The sequence below is a fragment of the Enhydra lutris genome, unplaced genomic scaffold (assembly GCF_002288905.1).
Source record: "Enhydra lutris kenyoni isolate GAN:26980312 unplaced genomic scaffold, ASM228890v2 scaffoldscaffold27, whole genome shotgun sequence".
Classification (NCBI taxonomy): domain Eukaryota; kingdom Metazoa; phylum Chordata; class Mammalia; order Carnivora; family Mustelidae; genus Enhydra; species Enhydra lutris.
Window position 1 is genome coordinate 530,239 of NW_019154111.1, and position 26,564 is coordinate 556,802.

At 36.5% G+C, this 26,564-nt stretch overlaps 1 protein-coding gene across 1 annotated transcript in view; it reads left to right on the forward strand.

Annotated features, from left to right (window-relative positions):
- LOC111152088 (thiamin pyrophosphokinase 1) overlaps window positions 1-26,564 on the forward strand; it is a 348,477-nt gene that overhangs the window by 58,048 nt on the left and 263,865 nt on the right. The window contains exon 3 of the mRNA XM_022510396.1: window positions 16,660-16,731. Coding sequence (XP_022366104.1) covers window positions 16,660-16,731 — 72 coding nt within the window. The remainder of the gene's footprint in view (window positions 1-16,659; window positions 16,732-26,564) is intronic.

The window sequence follows — 26,564 nt, forward strand, 5'->3', positions numbered from 1 at the left end:
TGGACATGTGCCCGGGATATTAAAACCATTCTTTTTATGTTCTGGCAGGGGAAAGAGGGGGAAAGGTTCATTTCCTCCTTTTGGCCCACATCATTTCCAGATATATGTGTGGGTGGAGCAGTTGTGGTAGGTGTGGTTTATGTGGAAGCTTGCATTGGCAGCTGGAGTATGAACGTTACTGATTATTAACTGGCCTGTAAATCTTTGGAGATTTGAGTGCCAAAGTCTTATTTTATAGTGAATGCCAAAGAAAGAAAAAGAATTCAGTTTATAGCTGATTTAGAACTGGAACATAAGGCTCATTAAGTGAGGGACACCTGTATTGAGCCTCTTAATGGTATTTCTTTACATTAAAAGACAATTCTGAGATTTGTATTTCTGTTCATATAGGTTATGATGTTACTAGAAGCAATTTTCTAAGACCTAGAAAGTCTTAAAGAGTAATGGAAAATTAGAACGCTCTAAAATTGAGTAAATTTGTGAACATGTGTGCATGTGTTGAGTTCTAGGGGTGACTCTTTAGGGATACAGGAAACAACACGATGATTGTTTTTTTAAGTTCATATTACAAAACAGTTAATTTCAAGATTTCTTTGTGCCAGGATCTATGCTCAATTTTGAAAATAAAAGGGATAAGTAAATTTTTTTTCGACATGCCTGAAGTGTATAACCTGTTATTGTATAACTATTAATAGTGAAAAGAATTAAATAGTATGGTTTAAAGATGAGAATAATTACTGGGGGAAAAGAGAGTGAGAGGTAGGGAAAAGGAGTAAAATATTTGCTTTAGGTTTTGAAAAGTAAGTTAGGTCTTTATTAGAGCAGACAACTATGTTTGAGTATTGATTTATTTTTTTCAGACACCATACAACGCTCTTCATATGTGTTTTTTCACTGAATCTCCCATTATTACAGCCTACACTTTGTGGACTGAGACATGTTAAATTTCTCAAATACCTCAAAGTCTCACATATAATAAATGACAAACCTGGGATTTGAAGTAGGTCTGTGGGATCCCAGAGTCAGTGTTCGTAATTACTGCATTATTCTGAAGAGCGTGTAAGGCCAAAGGAAATCCACGAACAAAGGCATGAGATCTGTGGAGTTGCCTGGTGTGTCTACAGAACAGGGAACCAGTGTAGACCAGGCCAGTAGACTAGAACCCGGGAGGAGTTGAGATGGTAACTGGAAAACCTAGGGCCCAATGCAGTTGCTGACAAAACAGGATATGTTCTTCAGTCACTAATACATTTGGTCAGTGTTCCTGAACACCTCTGTGTGCCAGGCATTTTGCTTGATGTAGGAGATCTGGAAATGAGCACAGAGCCTCGCCTTCAGAACCTGAGCCTAGTAATGAAAGCAGTATTTTTGGTTAATTTCTTTCTTTTCTTTTTCTTTTTCTTTTTCTCTTTCTTTCTTTCTTTCTTTCTTTCCCTCCTTCCTTCCATCCTTCCTTCCTTCCTTTCTCATTTATTTATTTACTTATTTGAGAGTGAGAGTCCTAAGCAAACTCTGCACTGAGCACAGAGCCTGACATGGGCCCGATCTCATGACCCTGAGATCCCACCTGAGCCAAAACCAAGAGTTGGACTGTTGGACACTTACTCAACTGTGCCACCCAGACACCCCTCGGTTATGCTTTCTTGCCTTGCACACTTGCCTAGAAAATTTTTCTTCACTTGATCTTCAGATAAATTTCTTCAGTTTTATAATTTCATAGCTATATTTAAGTATATATATCATATATATATAGATGTATATACCATATATAGTCAGATACCATTATACCATATATATGGGTTACACACATGTATATATATAATTATAACCCATATATATATGGTATAATGGTATATATATATATAAAACTATATATAGTTATATATATAATTATACATATAATTATGTATGTATAACCCATATATATGGTATAATGGTACATATATATGGCATAATGGTATTATATATATAGTTATATATATATAATTATGTATGTATAACCCATATATATTATATATAGTTATATAACTATAGTTATCTATATAATTATATATGTATAACCCATATATATTATATATATTATATATATAATTATATATGTATAACCCATATATATATATGTATAAGTATATATACTATGTATGGTATACACTCTTCTAGAATTTATTCTATGGTATGAGGTAGGACATTTATACCATCTGTATCTTCAGTTTTCATCTAAGTTGGAGGCCTCATTGTCTTCCCTGTTGAACCACTGGGTTGCTCTAATTTAAGTGCTGCAGCTCTTGACTTAAAAAGTGCATTGTGCATGCTGTTAAAATCCTTTATAAAGATTGGTAAACAAATACTAAATGAGTTTGTGAGTAAATGAACCAAAATGAAAAGATTGCTTTTTTCTAACCCACATGATGGCTGGTGTTACTCCCCCCACCCCACCTGCCTTTGTCAACTTCTTTTCTCACAGAACAGAACTATCATGGTGAGGTTTATCCCAGCCTGTTTTCAGTTTTTAATCTGATTTATTCTGCCATTTTTGCTCACAAATTCCCCCCTCCCAACCTCCTTCTTGAAGGCTTTTAAATGGAGTGCAGAGTTGATTTCAGCATTTATATGATATAAAGACAAATACAGGAAAAGTTAATGATTTCTCTCTCCCCCTTTGGTTCTCATTCTCCTAGGGTAATTGGTTTTTACCTTATTACACCTTTTTCTATTTTCATTTCTGGCAAATGTCAACCTCAAAAATAAAATAGCCAGCAGAATGAGTTTATCAGGGAGTGGCAGAGAAATTGCAATTGGGGACAAGTAAACTGTGGTGAACCGTGGGCAAGTCTGAAGAGGGAAAGGCAAGGTCAGTTTTTACTAGGTTTAAGGAAGAAATTGGGTCGAGTTATTGTGAATGGAATTTCATTGGAGAAGAACAAGAGCTCGAAGTTGTGGTTTCTCGCTGGCTGCAGGGAGTGGTTAGTGCCTTGTTGCCGGGCAGGAAGGGATCTTCCCTTACCTTTCTTAAAGGCGGGAAATAAAATTCCTATGAGAAAAGTGCTCTTCCTTGTAAAATAACTCTTAACCTTCTGTCTTTCTGCTGGAATTGCAGGCTGAGTGTGGGAGGGAGAGGGGAAGGCGAGCACACGTGCATGAGAGCGCCCCCTGCAGGGCTCCTCACTCCATTTTCAGTGAGGTTTCCTTTACTGCTGTCTAACTTTTGAACAGTTCTTTGTGAGAACAGTAGGAAAATACTAACAGAATTAGGACTTGGGTACATTCTTAAATGTAACACTGATATATAAAAATCTTACCCTAAGCTTTGAAGAACAAATATTTCCCGAGTTTTCAATGACATATTTCAGTGCTGAGGGGGTAAACACCCTATGTTCTGTTTTATAAAGTAGAGTGAGTTGCATCTTTATTTGCTGTCCTCAGAATATGGTTGTTAAGTCACCTTCCCCAGCTTCTTACTAAGCACTTAAAAACTCTCAGTTTAGTAGTATAAATTACTTGGTAATTTGGGGAGGAAAGATTGCTAGATAGTGGTCCACAAATAATCTTTTCATTTTTACTCTAAAATTCAAATAATGTACTATTTTAGTAATTCTTCATTATATTCCAGTGTGGTGGTCAATGATTGTTGGCCAACATATTTGGGAAAGGGGGGGATATTGCCTGGCATGTTCTTTTTGTTCCATTGGTTAAAATTTTATTTCACTTTTTTTTTTTAATCTTGTAAGCACAGGGTGCTAGAATCATAAGATACAAAAGGTTAACAGATAAAATTAATGCTCCCTTCTATTTTTGTTTTGTAACACCTTTCCTTTTTGATAGATGCACTTGGCGTTTGCAAAAATGTATGTATTTTCTTTTTCTTTTCTTTTTTTTTTTTTTTTAAAGATTTTACTTACTTATTTGACAGAGAGAGACACAGCGAGAGAGGGAACACAAACAGGGGGAGTGGGAGTGGGAGAAGCAGGCTTCCTGCTGAACAGGGAGCCTGATGTGGGGCTTGATCCCAGGACTCTGGGATCCTGACCTGAGCTGAAGGCAGATGCTTAATGACTGAGCCACCCAGGTGTCCCAAAAATGTATCTATTTTCTTGATAAAACACTCACACAAATAGTTGTAGCACATATTCATTCATTCATTCCTTCATAGCATCTGGCTTTTTCTGCTTTTATGTTGGAGATTGTTTGGTACTAAAGGATACAGAGCTGTCCCACTGTGTGGGACATAGCATAAACCTAAGCTAATGCCCTGTTTCTGTTCTTTTTTTTTATTAAAAACAAAAGCAAACCTTTGGATAGCCTTGTTTATAGACTGTTTTGTGTATAGATCGTTTCTACGAAAAGACAAAGCTGGAAGTTGAGAAACCTGTGGTGTTTACCTGAATCCTGCATAAGGGCCACTGAAATTATTAGTTGTTAACATGTGATAATGTTTATCCTTGTCCTGGTGCAAGTCATTTGTTGTCAAAGCTCTGCCTACTGATGGAAGTTCTCTTGAACTCTTTAAATACACAGTGCTTATGAGCTAAAAGTGTTTATTTACCTTGAGTTTAGTAAGATTTCTTCCAGGGCGTTTTTGCCTCCTGACATGGACTGTGTGTGTGTGTAATCAGAATTACTTCATGGTACATGGTTCTCTGAAATTAAAATCTATTTCTTCCATTTATTTTTTTAATAAAGAGTGAATAAAAAGACTTATTCAGAAGTGCTTTGGTGGCTCGATTGTGTGCTATGTAATCACTGTCAGTTTGAGAAGGACATTGATTACGTGTCTAGTAAACTCTGAAACTTCAAATAAATGTCATTTGTTCTCTCTGCAGATAGAGGCCTCCGAGAATATCAGACTGTGGTTTGAATACATACAAATTTAGCTTAATTTGGACTTATTTTGATTATAAATATTGGTATTCTTTTGAGTCAGAAATCCTGTGAAAGGAATATTAAAAGTTCTCTATATTGTCATTATTTATAATATTGCTACCTATGAAGCCCCCTCTCCCCCAAGCAGTTCTCATGGTACCTAATCAAGTCCAAATAGAAAATCTGGAAAAGATATTAAGAAAGGGAGTATTTATTGGCATGTTGAACCTTGTTGGCCTTCACTGATGGCCAGTTAAAGGGATTCTGTGATTTTGAGATAATTAAAAATAGTTGAGTTTGCAGGAGTACCTAGGGATAAAAGGTAGGCCTTCTGTTTTAGAAGCATGTGCCAAACTTAAATGGATTCTGCCTTCAGAAAACGTTATGAATTGACTTTTCAGGTGTGAGTACTGTCCTGGACTAGCTGTCAACGTGTCAAAACCAGTGAGAGGAACTATAATTTTTTAGTATTTCATGATGAACCCTTGAGGTTATGACACTACATCTATAGTGTGCTAGGAAGTGATTGATTTATTGATTGACGGGAAACACAGTTTACTGCGGCCCAGGTCAGCAGGGCAAAGGACAGTTGATGGAGCAGCTTTGAATTTTGTCAGCAACTTGAAAGCCATCAATATTCCAACATGAAGAACTCTCCTTCCTTCATTTGGGTTACAGTGAGAATGTTTTTTGGGAACGAGTATATGACTAACCTTTGCAAGAGTGAAAAAATAAATTTCTTGGTATGGCCTCTTTTATGTCTAGAAACTTCAAGATTTTTAGACTTAATTTCCCCTTCCTGTTCCCCCTACTTACACAATAAAAGCTTACCAGGTATAAAATGCTTTTCTGGCATAGTGGATTCCAGGGAGAATTTATCAGGAGCATTTTGTTTTTAGGGACATAGTTTACAAAATGAGGATCCTCAAACTTGGACAGAACCATTTTGGTTACATTGTGGGATGCAATGCTCTTCACAGAAACTGATTTAAACATTTCAGATCTAAATATACTTTTAACCTGAAGGTTGAAAGATAATAACTAGATATAGAACAAGGTTTATAGGGTTCTCGGTGTAATACGTGGATTTTTAATTCCCTAAATAGGTATTAAATATAAACCTCCATTTAACTTGAAGAGCCTTAATCTAATCACATGAAAAAATATTTCCAATTTCTTTATTTAGTTGCATTTCTGCAGAGCATTTCCAGTTGTTTCAGATTTTTCTTAATTTATAATGATCAAGATACCATTTATTCTTGGTATTGGAGTGCTGGCCAGAGCAATTAAGCAAGAAAAATATATAAAAGGCATCCAAATTGGAAAGGCCACTGTGAAACTGTCACAGTTTCCAAATGACATATTATGTATATAAAAGCCTAAACACTCCATCAAAAAACTGTTAGGATTAATAAATTCAATAAATTTGTAAGATACAAAATCAACACACAAAAATCTGTTTTCCCCCTAATAATGAACTATCAGAGATATTAAAATAGTTCCATTTACAATTGCATCAAGAGGAATAAAATGCCCAGGAATAAATTTAACCAAGGAGGTAAAAGACATGTGCACTGAAAACTACAGCACTGTGATGAAAGAAAGTGGGGAAGACACGAAAGATACTTCATGTTTATGGGTTAGAAGAATTAATATTGTTAAAATTCCTATACTACCCAGGAGAACATACAGATTTAATGCAATCATCCCTATCAAAATTCCAGTGGCATTTTTCACAGAAATAGAAACAACAAACCAAAACTTATATGGAACCAGGGAAGACGCTGAATAGTGAAAGTAATCTTAAGAAAGAAAAAGCACGAGGGATCACATTCCCTGATTTCAAATTATATTAGAAAGCTTTAGTAATCAAAACGATACGGTATTAGCATAAAACCAGACACAAGGGTCAATGGGAAGAATAAGGAACCCAGAAATAAACCTATGCTTATGTAGTCAATTAATTCATGAAAAGCCGTAAATATAAAATGGGAGACGGACAGTCTCTTCAATAAATAGTGTTGGGAAAATTGTACAGCCACCTGCAAAAGAATGAAAAGGGGCCACTATCTTACACCATATACAAAAAATAAAATCAGAACGGATTAGATTAAATGTAAGACCTGAAACCATAAAACTCCTAAAGAAAACCTAGGCAGTAATCTCCTTGACATTGGTCTTGGTGATGATGTTTTTTTTTTTTTTTTTTTTTTTGGAATCTGATACCAAAGCATTAGTTGGGACATCAGTCTGTTAGAATTAATAGCATCACCAAAAGGAAAAGACAACATACTGAGTGGGAGAGAACAACTGCAAGTCATATGGGGAAAAGGAAACCCTCGTGTACTCTTGGTGGCAGTATACATTGGAGCAACCACTATTGAAAGTTGTATGGAGGTTCCTCACAAAATTAAGAATAGAACTGCCATATGACCCAGTAATTCCATTTCTGGGTATTTATTCAAAAACAAAAATACTAATTCAGAAAAACAAACACCTCCACGTTTGTTGCAGCATTATTTATAATACCCAAGAAGTAACTTAGTGTCTATTGATGGATGAATGGATAAAGAGTTATTGTATGTATATACACAATGGGATAATTGTATTTAGCTGTTGAATTTTAGAATGGAAGGTCACTGATGACTGAGACAATAGTTATTTCCAGGAGGTGGTGGGATGAAAACCTTATTGAAGTGAGTTTTGCTGAAGACTGAAACAAAGAGATGGGGGTAGAAGTGAAGGTAGATGGCAGAAAGACCATCTAACTTAACTCTTCAACCAGGGCCCTTTGCTTATGGAAGGGGGCACAATTTATTATTATGCTAGTGCAACTGGGGTATATTGGCTGGTCACTCTTGGTGGGTAGAGCAAGGGATTTCTCAGGAAGTATCCGTTTATGTCTACTCTTTACTTTCTTGGAAGCAGCTTCTTATACATGACTTACCGGTGCTTAGTCTATTGCTAATTTGATGAATTTAATAGACTGGTATGAAATATTTGCTCAGAGCTTTTATTAATAGTTCTGCTTTTTCCACAAGCAATTTATTTCCTCAACAAATTGGCTTGACAGTTTTGATTTCCCTGTGGACACTTGAAAAAAAAATCTTGCTCTTAAATATAGAAGTTTGTACAATGTGAAAATGAAATTCAGTACCTAGAGTCTTTATTGTTTAAAAAAATATATATTTTTATTTTATTTTTTTAAATTAACTATTTGATTGAGACACAGTGAGAGAGAGAATGCAAGCAGAGGGAGTGGAAGAGGGAAAAGCAGGCTTCATGCGGAGCAGGGAGCCCGATGTGGGGCTCGATCCCAGGACCCTGGGATCATGACCTGAGCTGAGGGCAGACACCCAACAACAGAGCCACCAAGGCACCCCTAGAGTTTCTATTGTTTAACTGAAATACTTTTAGGGATGAGATTTGTAGTAGTGGTCCTTAGTCCTGTGAAACATAGCTGTTACATATAATGACTGGCATGTGTTTTGTCTAATAATCAATTTTATCTGATTCCAGTAAATTTTTAAAAACCGAGATCGATCATTAAACAGTTGCTAACTTGCTAATGCATTTCGCTAATTTTATCCATTGCACATTGTGTTTTATTTCAGTGTATTTTTATTTAGGGTTCTGGTCTTCAGTTCTTTTTTGATCTCATACCATAGTGGTTAAAGAAAAAAACAATTTGTATTTGAATAAGTTGCAAATAATTATTGTGATATAAACAATATCTGAAATAAAACATTTCAGAAAGCAGCAATTAAAGGTATGATAAATACAAAATAAGAAGTTTTTTAAAAATAATGATGCTAGGGGCGCCTGGGTGGCTCAGTGGGTTAAGCCGCTGCCTTCGGCTCAGGTCATGATCTCAGGGTCCTGGGATCGAGTCCCGCATCGGGCTCTCTGCTCAGCAGGGAGCCTGCTTCCCTCTCTCTCTCTCTCTGCCTGCCTCTCCGTCTGCTTGTGATCTCTCTCTGTCAAATAAATAAATAAAATCTTTAAAAAAAAAATAATGATGCTATTGGGGCACCTGGGAGGCTGTCATTTTAGTGTTCAACTCTTGATCTCAGCTCAGGTCTTGATCTCAGTGTCATGAGTTAAATCCCATATTTTCCTAACATGGAGCCTACTTAAAAACAAAAAAAATTGTGCTATTAATGATGGCTTTCTACTACCATTAGTTAATATTTCAAGGCACCGTACAGATGGTTCTCAACTTTGATTATTTGTTAGACTCTGTTACGGTGATTCTGAAAAAATCATGTTGTACAGGCCCAACTGCCAGCATGTTGAATCAGAATTTCTAGGGAAGGAGATTAGCTTTTAAAAAAAAAAATCTGTGATGCTGGTACACATCAGGTTGGTAACTACTTCTCTGTATACTTAAAGGTAGATTAATTCATTTATAATAATTGATGTAAATCGAAAGTTTATATCTTACTGTCATCCTCTTTTCTTTCTCTCCTTTCTTCCTTTTCCTGTCATTCTTTCCCTGTTTCCCCTTTTGCCTCTCTCCCTCCCTTCCCCCACCAGAGCCTCCCTAAACTGGTAAGATTGTATTTGAAGCTTAAGAGCTAGTTTTAGGAAGTAGGAATGATTAGTTCTGTCATTTTCATGTACAGTTATGCCTTTGTGGAATTCATATTATCTTCAGTATGTGTTGAAGAATATTTTTAAGCTACTCAGCGATTTGTGAAGATGAGTTCGTGTAAAAATGTGTCATTTTACTTTATTGGGCACAGGTAAAGTGCATCATTCATAATATATTGAGAGAGAAGTAAGTGCACTGCTTATGCCTTTGTGTGGAGCTAACACTTTTTCGTTAGGGAATTTCATTTATAACAGATAATTCATGATCCTTTCCTGCAGGGACAGGTGAGGTGCTGGTGTGCTCTTCTACATGTTAAATATCATTAAGTCTTAGTTTCTTTTTCAATGAAAAAACAAAACAAACTTTTACACCTGAGCTGTAAGACTGGATTTTTGAAATCATTGATTTAGAGATGTGCATAGGCTCTACCTCTGTATGTATATTAACAGAACCAAAGTTAGAAATAGACAACAATACAATAAAAGCTGGGGAATTTAGTACCCCACTTATATCAATGGATAGGTCATCCAGCAGAAAATCAGTAAAGAAACACTGGCTTTGAAGGACATGTTAGCTGTACTTAACATATATGTGTAGAATGTTTTATGCAAAAGCAACAGAATACACATTTTCCTCAAATATATATGAAACATTTTCCAAGATAATTCATGTGTTAGGTCATAAAACCAGCCTTAATAAATTTAAAATGCTTGAAATTATATCAAGTTGCTTTTCTGACCACAGTGGTATCAAATGAGAAATTACATGAAGAAAACTGAAAAATTCACAAATGTATAGAGATTTACATGCTGCTGAACAACCAGTGAGTCAAAGAAATCAAAAGAGAAACACCTTCAGACATGTGAAAATGGAAATGTAACATACCAAAATCTATGCGGGAAAAGGAGTTCACAGAGGGAAGTTCATAATGATGAATGCCTACCTCAAGAAACAAAGTCTCAACCTAATTACACCTCAAAAAACTAGAAAAAGAAGAAAAAATGAAACCCAAGTTTAGCAGAAGGAAGGAATTAAAGCCTAGAACAGAAATAAATGAAATAGAGACTAAAAAGACAACAGAAAAGATGAATGAAAGAGCTCATTCTTTGAAAAGATAAACACAATCGATAAGCCTTTAGATAGACTCACCAAGGAAAAAAAGTATTCAAATAAAATCAGAAATGAAAGAGAAGATGTTACAGCTGGTACCACAGAAACACACAGGATATACAAAGGATAAGAGACTAATATATTCCAACAAATGGAACAACCTCTAAAAGAATAGGTAAATTCCTAGAAACATAAAACCTACCAAGATTGGTTCACATTTTGTATTTCATCATTACCCAATCAATTACTAGTAAGAAGATTGACTCTGTAATCAAAAACCTCCCAGCAAACAAAAGTCCAGGACCAGAATGACTTCACAGGTTAAGTTCTACAAAAACAATCAAAGAAAGTTAATATCAATCCTTCTAAAAATCTTAGTGAAAATAGAAGAGGAGGGAATTCTTCCAAAGTCATTTTACAAGGCCAGCATTACCCTAATACCAAAAACACAAGGATGCCACAAGAAATGAATATTACAGGCTAAATATCCCTAATAAACAAACATATAAAAATCCTCAATAAAATATTAGCACATTGAATTCAACCATATATTAAAGAATCCTACACGTGATCAAGTGGGATTTATTCCAGAAATACAAGGGTGGTTCATCCATAGGTCGGTCAATATGACACACCATATTAACAAAATGAAGGATAAAAATCCCAAGAACATCTCAAAAAGATGAAGAAAAATGATTTGACAAAATTTAACATCCATTTATATTAAAACTCAAAGTGGGTATGAAGGAAACATACTTCAACTTAATAAAGGCAGTATGTGACAAGTAACACCACCCTCAACTGTGAAAAGCTGAAACCTTTTCCTCTAAGGTCAGGAACGAGACAGGGGTGCCCATTATTGACACTTAACATTCAACATAATACTGAAAGTTCTAGACACGGCAGTTAAGCTTCTTGAAAAAGAAACAAAGGCCTCCAAGTTGGAAAGGAAGAAGTAAAATTGTCAAAATTTGCAAATGGCATGATATTATATATAGAAAACCATAAAGACTCCACCAAAAAACTGTTAGGACTAATAAATGAATTCAGTAAAAAGTTGCAGGATAAAAAATCAGTACACAAAAATTGTTTCATTTAAATACACTAATAATGACCTATCAGAAATTCAGAGAATAATCTCATTCACAATTTCATTAAAAAGAATAAAGTATCTAGGAATAAATTTAACCAAGAAAGTAAAAGATCTATATGTTGAGAACTATAAGACATTGATGAAAGAAATTAAAAAAGACAAAAGATATTCCATGCTTATGGACTAGAAGAGTTAATATTGTTAAAATGTCCATACTATTCAAAGGAATATACAGATTTAATTCAATCCCTATCAAAATTCCAAAGGGAGAAGGTGTTTTTCACAGAAATAGAACAGATAATCCTAAATTTTGCAGAAGCACAAAAGACCCCACATAGCCAAAGCAATCTTGATAAAGAACAAAGCTGGATGCATCACAATCTCTGATTTCAAAATATATTATGGAGCTATGGTAATTAAAACAGTATTGTATTGACATAAAAACAGACACATAAGTCAACAGAACACACTCGGGAACTCAGAAATAAATCCATACATATCTGGTCATTAATTGATGACAAAGGAGCCTTGAATATACAGATGGGGAAAAGACAGTCTCTTTAATAAATGGTGTTGGGAAAATTGGACATCCATAAACAAAACAATAAAACTTGACCACTTATCATACACCATACACAAAAAATAAACTCAAAATAGATTAGAGACTTGAACATAAGCCCTGAAACCATGAAACTCCTAGAAGAAAACTTGGGCAGTAAACTCCTTGATGTAGGTCTTGGTGATGATTTTTGAATCTGATACCAGAAGCATGAGTTGGGAGATCAGTCTTGAAAGTTTCAGTGCAGCAAAGGATTACATCACCAAAATGAAAAGACAACCTACTGAATGGGAGAAAGCAATTGCAAATCATGTATTTGATAAGAGACTAATCAAAATATACAAAGAATTTGTACAATTCAATAGCTTAAAAAAATAAAATCCAATGAAGAAATGGGCAGAAGACCTTTTTCTATTTTTTTTTTTTTCTTTTAGAGTTTATTTTTAAAGTAACCTCTATACCCAACAGGGAGCTAAAACTTAGACTCCTGAGACAAGGGTCACATATTCTACCAACTGAGCCAGCCAGGTGCCCCTGAATAGACCTTTTCAAAAGAAGACACATGCATGGCCAACAGGTACATGAAAAGATGTTGAATGTCAATAATCAGTGAAATGCAAATCAAAACTGTATTATACGTTTTCATACTGCATCATTCTTTTCAAAAATGTCTTCACAAGATAACACCTTAGTGAACGTATTGGTTTAGAGGAGCAGTAATGTGGAGAATAAAATCTTCCCCTTTCATCACACTGCTCTTTGAGCCACAAAAATGCTGAGTTTACATATCAAAGAATCTGTGACAGAAGGTAGTTTCATTCATTCATATACATATACAGATCATATTGTTGAATACCTTTTTTTAGTGGTACAGACCTTGTCAAATGTTAAAGGACATTTGGTTTATCCAGATTACTAACTTCTTGCCATTAACATCCTATTGAGTCCTTATTATGTGTCAGGTTGTGACTTTAAAAAAAAAAGATTTATTAGGCAAGTTGGGGGCAGAGGGGGAGAAGGACAGAATCTCAAGCAGATGCCCTTCTCCCCAGCGAGGAGTCCCACAGTGGGTTGGAGGGGGGAGGGTTGAATATCACCATCCTGAGATCATGACCTGAGCCAAAATCAAGAGTGGAACCCTTAACTGACTGAGCCACCCAAGCACCCCCCCAGGCTATGAATTTCTTACGTTGATGTTCCATCCATGTTGAATGAATGAATGGGCAATAGTTTTCCTTCCTACATTTTGATGCATGCCTGTTCCTCTTTAAAATTCTCTTTCAATTCCTATCTTGATTGTCTCAGCACAGCCTGATCATTGCAGTAATTAAAATTTAGTTTCCCTCTATAGGATAGGGAAACCCCAAATAATAGTGATGTAAAACGGAAGTTTAGTTTTCTTCACATGAAAGAAGTCTGTAAGCAGGCAATCAAGTATATGTGGAATGGAAGGTTTGCTTCATGGAGTCCTGGGGTACCCGGCTCCTTCTGGCTATTGCTCTTGTTTCGATGGTTCTGGATGGCTGCTAAAATTTTATTGAGCAACTCCTCAATCCTTGATCCAGAGGATGGCAGGATGGCAGGAAGGAGCAAGATAAGGAGAGGATGGAGCCCCTTCCATTTTAAGGAGACTCCCTAAAAGTAACTTTTAAAGGTCTGATATATGTCTCCTTGGCCAGACTTAATCTTAAAACTACATTTTGCTACAAAGGAGTCTGGGGGATATAGTTTTTCACCTGGAGAATAATGTGCCTAGTAAAACAAAAAACAGAAAGCAAAACAAAGTAAAAACCAAAAATGAAGCAAAATGACCCCCCCCATCCCCCCAGGATTCTGTTGTTAAAGAAGAAAAGGTATCCTGTGGCAGTTACTGGTCTCTGCCACAGTCACTCATTCACAGTGATGCTGTCTAAAGGAGCATCCTGGATTCCCTTTATCTCTCAAGTGATTTTGCCAATTCTCAAGCCTCCTGTCATCACTGTCTTGTTTATGCCTACTCCTGCTTGCCCTTTCCAGAAGAGGTGGGAAAGTCCTGAATCAGAGATGGACCTGATGTCATCTAATTGCTAGTGAACTCCAGATGAATCTGTAGTTTTAAAATTATGGACTGTCACCTTCTGTAATCCACTTCTTACAGTGATTGTCTTGAAATGGTTCACATTGTACTCTAATTTCGTACTCTCACTTTGGTTTTGATTTTACAAATAAATCAACCTACTCCGCCTCTGCCTCGGTTCTCCGTGTCTCTCCATGTCTTCATGTACCTCGATCTTAGTAGGTGCTGGTTTTCATCCCCGGGATGTAAGTCTGAGAAGGGCTGCAAGCTCAGTGGTGCCCAAACAGGAGTGTTTTATGCTCTATAAATGCCTGCTAAACGAATGAATGAACCAGCTTCTCTCCCTTTTCTCTTCGGAGTAGAAGATTGTTTCTATATTTAAAGAATCTTCTCTCGACTTTGCTGCCATTTCCTCTTCGTTTCTTATAGCTGACTTTTTATTTTTTAAGAAGAGGCACCTCTCCTCCTGGTTTACTAACGCCTTGTTCTCTTCCCTGAGTTGAGGCTCCCTCTGTGACTTTTCAGATTTTGCTTTGAGATTTCCCGCTCCTCATTGGCCTTTTCTGGTTGTTTAGTCTCTGTGACATCTCTAAGAGCACGCTGTGTTATTGATGGCGCATTCTGGGAAATACGGTCTTTGTTCTTTTACCTTTCTGGCTTTTCCTTCTGCATTTCCTTTGTTGATGTGCTTCAGCTCTGTAGTGATGACTGGGGAGCCAAACAGTACCATGTTGCTTTCCTCCTCTGTTCTTTTGTCTCTGCACTTTGCAGTATCTCAGGTGCTAGGCTGCTCTTTGACCTTGGCATGGTTACGAAATAGACACAAATTGCTTTTAGTTCTCATTGCTGCATCCCTTTTAAATACTTCCTGGGAGCCTCAAACTCCTCTATTTAAGCAGTACATCTGAAATCTGGGATGCTGGTCCTTGCCTTGGGTTCCTGTCAATAGGGCATTGCTTCTGAAACTGCGTGGTGGTTACCTTAATGGTAACGGATAGCAGTTTCCTCTGTGGTGTTTTCCTTGTCTGGAATGCCCCTTCCTTTATTCTTTCCAACTTCTCCTTCTCCTTCTTCTTCTTCTTTTTTTTTTTTTTTTAATTTTCCTATAAAGATCAAGTTCAGGGATCTGCATTTCACAAAGATTTTTAGGGTGACACCAGACCTTATTGACTTTCTGGGCTTTGAATTCCTGCCATAATCATCTGTGTATTACCTGGTCCTCTTCAGATGCTTGTGTCGTATTGTATTGTAGAATAAATCCTCTTTATTACAAATGTTTTACCTCACAGATACTCTGTAATCTTATTCCTCTTTGTACTCTTAGTGACTGGTTTATAATCAGCCCTTAAGAATGCGTGCTGTGGATGATGGCATCCCCTTTTCATTTCCTTATCTTGTTCCATTTCTAACACTGAGATTGCTTAAAAAATTAATTTTTTCTTATCACCAAACAAACATCTCTCTTCCATAAATGAAATGGAATGCTTGGACTGAGCTGAATGACAGGTTTTCAACAGCCTGATCGCATTTTACATTGCACTATTTTTAGTACATTATAAAGGGCTTGGAATGACTGTTGGAGAAGTAACTTTTCTGTCTTTTGAGTGTCTCCATCTCTTGAGTGTCATCTAAAAACTTGGAGTAAAAGAGTCATGAAAAGAGCTAGTGGGATTCTGTGCATACACAAAGTTTTGTATGGGGCAACGGGGAGAGAGAGACTGGGTAGGAGAGAGAAAATGAATAAATGAGTGTGAAAACATGTGCCCTCCCGGCCCCACTACTTGGTTAATAATGTCAGGATGATGTTGGACTAGCAGGATAGAAGACTAGTTGTGTTGAAGGGATGGATGTCCCATAATGATGAGAATTCATTTTAAGACCATTTTTGCTTCTTATCCCCTACAAAAAGAAGCTTACCCAATTGTTTTTATGATAATTTTTTTATTACAAACCACTTTATTATTTTTAAAAGATTTTTATTTATTCATTTGACAGCGAGAGGGGAACACAAGCAGGGGCAGTGGGAGAGGGAGAAGCAGGCTTCCCACTGATCAGAGAGCCCCACGCGGCGCTCAATCCCAGGACCCTAGGATCATGACCTGAGCCGAAGGCAGATGCTTAACGAATGAGTCACCCAGGCGCCCCGATAAATTGTTTTTATAATCAATTCTGTAGCAATATGGTAATGTTGGATAGACATATTGGATAAAGTCAATCTGGTTAAACTATGGTGTCTTTTAAAATTAAAGTATGAGAAATTAGCTGTGGTTGAAATTTAGCTCTGTGGAGATTGAAGATCTGGATTAGTAGAGTGTGATTCCAGACTCAAAATGAGGGGAACAGAGGACTCTGTTCGCCTACTTATTTAACTTCTTTTATTTCCGTAGGGAAGTTGAAATACTGCCTTGTGGTTCTGAATCAACCTCTGGACAAATGTTTTCGTCATCTTTGGAGCAAAGGTAATCTTAATTAGCATTTATATCTCTACTTTCTAATCTGTTTAGGACTAATATGACTATTAAATATTCTAGAATCTAACTACAATACCAAAAATTGGAACTTATAACTAAGTGATATAATTACTAAGAATGGATCTTTTCTGTTAGTAGTGTCTATGGGGAGTTTCCACAGGATGCACCCCCAAGAACAGAATGACAATGTAGCATCACCACGCTATATTTCACATATTATGTGGATGTTAATCCTGAATGCTCACCAAATGTTTGTTAAGTGTAAATAGTTTTGGCACCAGCAACGGTAAAAAGCATCCTCAAGCCTAACTCATCCCAGCATTCAGCAATAAGATATCTGCTGGGTAACCACATTTGCAGGAGGAAAAAAAAAAGAAAGAAAAGAAAAAAGGCTAATAGTGTATTAGGATCTCAAGGGATGCTGAAAAATATAAACGTGCAGGAGTTTTGCAGAATTAATACTTCTGTGAGTTTTCCTATAAGAAACAGACTTTATTAACTATTTTTTACATTATACTTTGATTTTTTATAGCATTAACTCTAGGTGAGAAAATAGTATTAAATATCATTTATTGTTTTGAACCTCTGCTTTTCCATGAAATCTTGAGCTTTTTTCAAAGGGATACTTCTGCTAAGGTTAGCAATGTAAATTTTGAGCCAAACTAGATCGGCAGAAGAATATGATTCTTGATTTATCGATGTGTATTCTAGATGATTCTCCTATTGCAGAATTCTTTTGTATCTTCAGCATCAAGGCTGTGTGTCCTAGAATCCACACCTGTCATGTCAGTAAGCTCACATATGTGGACGGGGGTAGTTGTGATAGGGAGAGGGAATAGATCATTATGAATGATTTTGTATAATGAATTTTTCTTGTCTTATGTGATTACCATGAAAACGCTTTATTCTAAATTTAGCTATCTTTATGTTAGCCAGCTGAAAATGTCACATTATTATTGCACTAAAAGTTGGAAGGCTATTTAACCAGTAACTTCACTTTCCTAGAACCTCTCACTTGCTTATAATTAGGTGGTTATTCAGGTGCCATCAGAAAGGTCTTTATGTTGTCATGTCAGTGCCTAGTGCTGTGTCTGGCACATAATTGCTTAGTAATTACAACCAGTGAAAGAATGAATTTAATTTGGTTCATATTGCTAATAAATACCAAAGTAAACTGATCAAGCACATTCTTTTGATCTGAACTCACCAGGTTTTCTTGTATTTTTAGGAAAGTGTGAACAGTTGTGTTTTATTTTACACTTCCTTAAAATAGACAAAATAATCATTAATAGGAACTGCTGGAAACTTGGGTAGGGAAAACTACATCTAGGAAGTCTCATTTTGGAGGGTGAAGGATCCTGTTTTGTTCGTGGTGTGAAATGGTCTAGATTTTTGAGCTGACCGATGCTTCTGATGACATTAGTTTCCTGCAGTGAATTGGATTAGAAAAAGTTTCATGCCTGACATATACCAACTATTTAGTTGATTTGCATGAAAAATGAACGCTGGGTCAGTCTGTATACATGGAGAGAACTAAAGATATCTAATGTGACATGGACTACAGTGGTTAGATAATGCTCATTTCCAAAATAACTTTTCTTTAGATTATTGAAATATACTTTCCTATATATGTCCAGGATGATTCTTGGCTCTCTGGAGCAATTAACCTTTACAAAAAGTGGGTCTGTTCATAAGTACTGAGGAAAGGTAGAATAGGGTTATTTGTGATTCTCACAACAGAAGCCGTGATTTTTTTGTTTGTAGTGTCCTATTTTGTGTTGCTCTTCTTCCAAATAAAACTTAAAAAAGAAAAAAAAAAAGGTATTGGGTGCGTGAGTGGCTCACTCGGTTGAGTACCCAACTGTTGGCTTTGACTCGGGCCATGATCTCAGGGTTGTGAGATTGAGCCCGGCATGGGGCTCCTCACTCAGAGGGAGTCTGCTTGAGATTCTCTCTCTGTCTCCCTCTGGCCCTCCCCTCGTGTGTATGCATGCACACTGTCCCTCTAAAATAAATCTTTTAAAGAAACTGGGTACTGAGGAGGGCACTTGTTATGATGAGCCCTGGGTGTTGTATGAATCACTGAATTCTACTCCTGAAACTAATATAGTACTGTATGTTAACTAACTGGAATTTAAATAAAAATTTGAAAAGAGAAAACAAAAACAAATGCCAAACAAATAAAAGTAAAAAAAGAAAAACAAGGAGACTTGGAGCTTGAGCTGCTGATGTTAACAGAAGAGAGAGGCCTAGAAAAAATAGAGGGCAGCCTTGAGGGCCTGGGACGGAAGGCAGTGTGGCAGTTTGAGATTTCAGCACTTATAAAGGCTGGGAGCAGGCTTGCCCGCTACTTTGGCTTGTATGCGTGACTTTTTCTGTAACTTTCTGTAGCAAGTCTGAGAATTTGTGAAGAACAGAAATCAAGGGGTAAAATCCAGACTATTGTATCAAAACAAAGACAAAATTTAGAGGCTGCTGCACAGTGTCCGTCTTTTATATAAAATCAATAATTTAACTTTCATCTATGCTAAGGACTTCTGGCAAGTAGGGATTTCTTGAGATTCCTTTAAGGGGAAAGACTGTTTTGTAGGTTTATTTATTTTGCCCTGCAACGTTTTTATGACATGTAATTTATTTTAAATGACTGAAGAAGGGATTCAAGGAGATTAAACGTAGAAATGTTTTTAAATGTATTTTCTCTTTAATACTTCATGAAGCTTCAGTGTTTTTCTTGGTTATAGGTCTTGGTCATTTTAATCCCTACCTGTCCCAGCAGTTTGTATACTTGACTTAATCTGGAGCTATAAGTACAGAGATAGGTGGATAGATGAAAAGGCAGATAGAACTGTAGGTAGTATCTAACTTTTCTGTAATTATCAGAGGTTATTGGCATTTGTGAATGGATATTGCCCTCAGATTTCTTAACTTTTTCTTTTTTTTTGAGTCAGACTTTCTCTTCCAATAAATGTGTTTCTCATCCTGAGATATCTGGTAAGTGAAGAAAAATAGGGAAGTCTGTGTTTGAAGGATTCTGCTTATTTCTTTTGTAGATCAGTTATTCTCCACTTGGGGGCACCATACTTGTCAGGGTCTCTAAAGGTAGTAAGAGAGATCGGAGTTACATTAAAAAGAAATCTGATATTCACTTACCTGGGATGAGGTTTTAGATGGACCATATATCAGATTCCTAGGAGTTTGCCTTATTAAAATGTATCTTCATTTTTAATGTGAGTTCACAGCTTTTCTCTGTCTTTTCCATTTGAGCCATAGAACATGGTGACCAGGTGAATTAGATTATGAGGAATCCGATTACAGTGATGCCAGGTACTTATGCACACAGTGACTCTCTTCCTCTAAGAGGAGTTAGTTTTCTTCACTTGCTCGCTCTTTCTTTCTTTCTTTCTTTCTTTCTCAGTTCTCAGCTAACAAACCTTCAGATCATGCCAGGGTATAGGCACTATACTTGGGTTCATTGCTGATGAGACTTCAAGTTATAAAATTGGGCGGGTCTTTGAGGTTAAAAGGACACCCATAGAGCATACCTGAATCAAAATAGAAACAAGGCCTTTGATTTTATGACATCAGTGTTTTCCCTTCTGTTTCATTTGTAACTGATGCTTGCTGAGGCCATTCCAGGTCAGCCGTTGGGTCCAAAGCTGGGAATCTAATGGCGGGTTCTTAGTTGTGGCTGCAGGTGAGAGAAGGGAGCACAGACACAGGTGCTTCCTCAAGAAGGCAGGTCAGAGGCTCTCGGAGCCACAAGTCCTTAGAATGAACTTGCTCATCCTTGTTTCTTAAGTAGCTGAAATTATCATATATTTGATTGACTTTGACTATACTTTGGTCATGTCTGTATGCCTTTTGGTTTCTTTTTTAAATAAAAACACCTTCCAAAAATCAGTTTTCAATAGAATCCTGACTTGCTCTACTAATTAACTGATCTTATGCTAGTAAGTAGTATTGCCATCAGATTTAAGTTTTAAATGATGTAGGAATCTGCTGTGAGGCACCTTGCTTTGGTAGTAGTTTTGTTGTATCTTTCCTTTATAAATTGTGTACTCTAGGACTCAATAAGCTTCTTTATACCTATTTATTTGAGGTTAAGCTCAGCCAAAATAGCAAATTTATATAAGATTCCTTTTCTTTTCTTTTTTTCCTAGCCCCATTTTTCTATTCAGTGGGACCTCTACCTCATTTCTGGTATCCAGTGTGATTATTCTCCTTAAAATAAGAGAAGTTGAATACATGCCATTTTTAGGTAGATTGGTTGAATTGATTGGTTTGCTTTAATATAACTTGGTATCCATCACTGTTTTAATCTTATTAAATCTATTTGTATACTTTATCCCTGTTAGAGGGATTTCCAGGGAAACATATTTTCTGATAATTACCTTACAATTTTGAAATCACCTTAATTCTATTCTGACAGCTGATTCTGGAAGGGCTTCTGGTCCATCTTTTTTAAAGAAAGAGTGTGGTTCTACATACACTACATTTTTTTTCTCTCTCTCTCTCAGGCCTCCTCTGTCACAGCTATTTTTTCTTACGTGTTTAATGATTGATATGATAAAAAATGACATTTGTTATTTTCTTTCTTTTTGCATAACATAGATTTTTATTTATTCATTTTGCAAACTTTCTCTCATCCTTGAAAGTCCAGCACCAGTGCTGTCTCTTGCGAAGGAAGTCTCCCTTAACTAGCTTCCATAGAGAGATCATCTTAGTATTTGTATTGATTTTCTGTTACTTAGAAATGTCACCTTATTCATCCTTGAGGATAAGCTCCTTGAAAATTGATACAAACTGCTTTGCTTGTGGTGTTTCCTCTTATCTCCTGTGAGACCAGCCTGAGGGTAGTGATTGTAGGTTATGTTGGCAATTGTTGGAGACCAGTGTTGGTCTTTGGTGCTTTCTAGATCCTGGAAATACTCTTGCCCTGAGGTGAGCCTATTAGCAGATGCATGCTTGTGGGATCTCTCATTCACTCTTCTGATTCATCTTCGGTCCTCAGCCTTGGTTGGGTCCCTTTTCTACTTCTGTTAAACTCGAATACTATCATTCATTTTTTTTCCCTCTGCTCTCTGGCTCCCAGATGCTTATTTGGTATTTCCTCGTATAATGACTTAGAACTCATATTTTCATTAATCTTTCGTTCTTTCCACATTGTTTATGTGCAAATGTATTCCTTTTTTTTTGTCTTTATGATTTTATGCCTTTGATGGTTGAGGTGCTAACAAATGTATCATTGTACTATTTTGTCTTTGTTCATTAAGTTATTATGGTAGGATACATCTTCTATTATATACAAGGATAGAAAATTAGGCAGTTCAGCAGTACTCCTATCTTTTGACATTAGTGTCTAAATAGATTCATCATAAAGTCTTATTATAATACTCATAAAACTTCCTTAAAATGATTTTGTTGTGAGAACTGTATATTAACTTTATTGTTGTGAATTATAAATAATTGTTTTTCTCTAGATTTCCATCCTTAATTATAGAACTATGTGTGCATTGTACAAATTTAAAGCATCAAATTTGTAATGAAAAAATCAGTCCTTATAACTGCTTACTATTCTCTTTATTGTTTCTTGCTTTTATTTTTTCCTTTTTAACTATTTCCTATGAAATGGTTTTCATAAGTATTTTTAAATATCAGGGTAATAGATGAAATGTTACTAATAAATAGGAAAATGCCCCTGAAATGATGAGCGCCAGGCCATGTGACTCTGTATGCTTCATGGCAGGTAAAATAGGCATTTTAAGTATCTGTTTTTCTTTATTGTTTATGCCATTTAGTTCTGTGTCCTAATAGGTCAGTTTTTTTTCTTTTTTCAAAGATTTGTCTACTTGAGAGAGTGAGAAAGAGAGTGTGCACGCACAGAGGGGAGGGGCGGGTCGGAGTAGAGAGAGTCTTTAAGCAGACTCTGTGCTCAGCGTGGAGCCCCATGCTGGCCTCTATCCCATGACCCTGAAATCACAACCTGATCCTAAACCAAGAGGTGGTCGCTTAACTGACTAAGCCAGTCAGGTGCCCCTAGTATGTCAGTTTGTAATGTGACCAGAAGATGGCTTCCGGATGAGCATGGCTGATTATGGTTTATGCCGCATAAACCATAAGTATTTATGGAGCTATTGATGTATGCTCCATGTTTAATCTAATACACACACACATGCACACACCTTTTTTGCCTGATGTTGAGCCTCACTAGAGTGATCCTGCTGTGTGGTAGTGAGAGGAGCATGAGCAGCTTATCGACGGTGATCCTCGCCCAGGAGGCTGAGAGGCAGCCTTTGGGGTGAGCTTTCCTTAGTGAAACAAAGTAAAAAGGAAAAAGTCCCAATGGATTCTAGTTCTACACTAACTAGATGGTGGACTTCCACTTAAAGCCTAGAAGACATCCCCTCTGGATCGCTCTCCAGGGCTGAATGCAACGTCTTGAATTTCTTTTCTTTGTGTTCTGTAGATCAAAGTACTCAGGAGTTAGATGGCCTTCCCTGAAATGCAGACCTTGTCTAGCAATTTGTAGCAATTTGTAATGAGAAATGAAGGTTTCTCTGTGGTGATTTTTCTCTGTTTCAGTTCAGTATATAGCTAATCCATTTAGTGTGAAAAACTTCTTGAAGAACAGGCTGGAGAAGCAACCAGAAATACATGGGAAGTTCACATTTTCTCCCATATTGTATTGTCCGTTGTGCCCTTCAGAATCAGGAAGTATTTATTTTTACCTGAGTCCTGTTTTAAACCCTGTATACTGTTAGGGTTAGGTAAGTACTGGTGTTTCTGTGTGTATTAAGCCTTTGTCCCGCTTTGTTTAGTGGCTTCTCTCTTGTAATAGGGTGTTTCAAAGTCAGCTATATCTGGAAGTTTATTTAATCGACTATAGATGAGTTAAACATTTCCACAGTTAGTGTTTGTGTACAATGATAGATTAAAAAATAACTAGAACTTTTCTGTAGTATTAATCTTTGGGGAAAGCTGACCCTCTCTGAGCTTTTAGTTTTACAAGAGTAAAACTTGCTTGGAGTCTTAGGAAAGAAGCTGCCACTGGGAGGCAGAGAAGGAAGAGGGTGTAAGCAATGGGCTCTTTACCACCTCACTAGGAGACAGATGTTTGAGAGAAAATCTGGTCCACATTCTTGGTATGTGTAGTCAACCTGAGTGGAGTACCAGAGGACAAAACCTTAGGGAAAACACTTATTTAAGCTACTAGAAGAGGAACAGTATTGGGAGGAAGTACTCTACTTTTGAACATGTTTAGTAGAACTGAACAGTGTGAGTTGTTTGATTCATTTAATGGCAGAATCTCGATGGAAATGAAACCATGATACCTTCTCGTGAGGCTTCTTTGCAATCTAAGTAGTTTACATGAATTTAGCTTTTAGGAATAAGCTGGTTACAACTACCTAGATAGGTAGAATAGCATGTACATTCTTGTCATTTGAGTATATTGAGGCCAAGACCTAACAAATACGTTATCTGGGAAAATGCTAGGCTTTAGGGTACTCGGATTTTAGTTAGGATGATTTGGGACGCATCTGTTCTAATAATAAGTAGCTTAGTCATTAGACTTAAGAATCCTGTAATAGTTAAGCTTATCACAGTTTATTGAAGCACCAAATTGACACCATTTGTGTCATTTTCTGTGCTTAGTGTTTCGCAGAACTTATACTTTGAGCACATTTAAGTGAACATTGAGCCAAAGATCCAATGAGCAATTTGCATACTTTGTTCTGGTCCATTAAGTAAAACAGTTATGTACAAGCTGTGGTCCCTGTAAATAAGGCTGGCAGAAAAGATCTGACCCAGTCATACAGAAACATTTGGGAGACTACAATAAGATTATTTAATATAGAAGACATTATTTAATATAGAAGACATTTAATATAGAAGACATGTATCAGTGGCACAAAACAAAATAAGTTTTGTTTGATATAAGACCAGACATCTATTTTACCATTCCCATCCCCAAGATGATGGTCCATTTCTATTAAATGAGATCTTTTATCATCCTGGGTATTATAAATATTATCAGATACTTAAGACTTCTGTGTTATTTTCATTCCCAGGATTCCCTCTTGTATCTTTGTTTTATTTTAGTAACTATAATATCGTAGAGAGTATAGGGAATTTGTACCACAATTTCAGTATCTAATATTTGAAATACATTTGGGGCGCCCTGGATGGCTTAGTCAGTTAAATGTCTGACTTGACGATTTTGGCCAGGCTCTATGCTCAGCTGGGAGTCAGCTTGAGATTATCTCCCTCTCTCCCTCCCCATACTTGTGCTCTCTCTCTAAAATAAATAAATCTTTAAGAAAATATTTGAAATACATTTATAAATCTTGTGCTGTACTTCCTAATTCCATGGTACATAAACTGCTGCACTTGATATACTAAGGAAAGGTCATTTTCACATCAACTTTCACAGCATAACATTTTCTAATATGTTTACCAAAAGGCAAAAAAATACCCCTCCATTACTTTGTTCTTTAATCCATATTTTTTTGAGCATGGTCAGTGTCAAGCAATGTACAGGGACTGGGATACCAATGAGAAAGACACAGGCCCTTTTCTTGAAGTGTGTAGAATCTAGTGTCTGATGTACCCATTCCCAGCATATATTCCAAATAGTTGCTGTAAGGTGTTAGGGACTGATTGTTAGGGACTCATTTGTTTTCTCTAGAATCATATGTTGAAGCCCCGGTGTGATAATATTTGGAGATAGTGTCATTAAAGGGGTAATTAAGATTAAATGAGGTCTTAGGTGCGGTCCTAGTGCTGTAGGAGTGGTGTCCTTTCAAGAAGAATAAGAGACACGAGGGTTGGTGCTCTGGGGAAAGGCCATGTGAGGACAGAGTGAGAAAAGGTGCCCATCTGCAAGCTGTGGGAGAGGCCTCGGGGGAAACCAGCTCTGTTCACACCTTGACTTTAGACCTCTAGTCTCCAGGACTGTGGGAAAATAAATTTCTGTTACATTAACTAGTCTATGGTATTTTGCTCTGGAAGCCCTAGCGATTTAATGCTGTTGTATACAAGGCTTCTTGGCAAGTGGAGGATTGTTCAACTCTCTGTTCTCTATAAAATAGCATTGATCTCAAAGGTTCTTTTTATTTGTAAGCCTGGTGCCAGGTGTTCTTATAGGCAGTCTTGATCTTATTGTCGTACCTTATAGCTTCAATCCGTTACCAGTACACATTGACATTCAATGCTGAATTGCCTCAGACTGATAGTGGTTCTCCTTGTTTACAGAAGACATTTCAGTAACTTCAGAAAAATAGTTGAAATACCATGTATATTAGATATTAATTTGATAGAAATAGATTTGGGAAATAAATTTTGTACACCTTAAACACAGGAAAGAGTATGGATCAAAGGAAAGAGTATGGATCAAAGAGAACAAAACACAGATTTAAATAACTCAATTATCAATAATTATTTTGGGCATTAATTTATTACCCTGTATATATATATTTGCTTTTCTTATAAAACATCAATTAGAAAGTTTCTTTGCATTACTTCAGCACCATTATAAACCTCAGTCTGGATATTTTGTAGGTCATTTAATCTCAAGGCCACCTTTGATGGATTTTTTTCCCTCCTCCTTCATAGGCTGTAGTTCTTATATGATGTGGCCTGTTCGTAGTTGTGGTGGCCAGGCTTTTGCAATAGATTTGTTCATTGAAGAGTAAATAAGGAATTACAAATCTCACCATGGGACTCATGGTGATACTCTTACTTACTAGGTAAGATCATCTAGTGATGGAAGGATGTTTTAGGTGAGGGTGACAGTAGGTTTTTTTTTTTTTTTTTTAATTTTT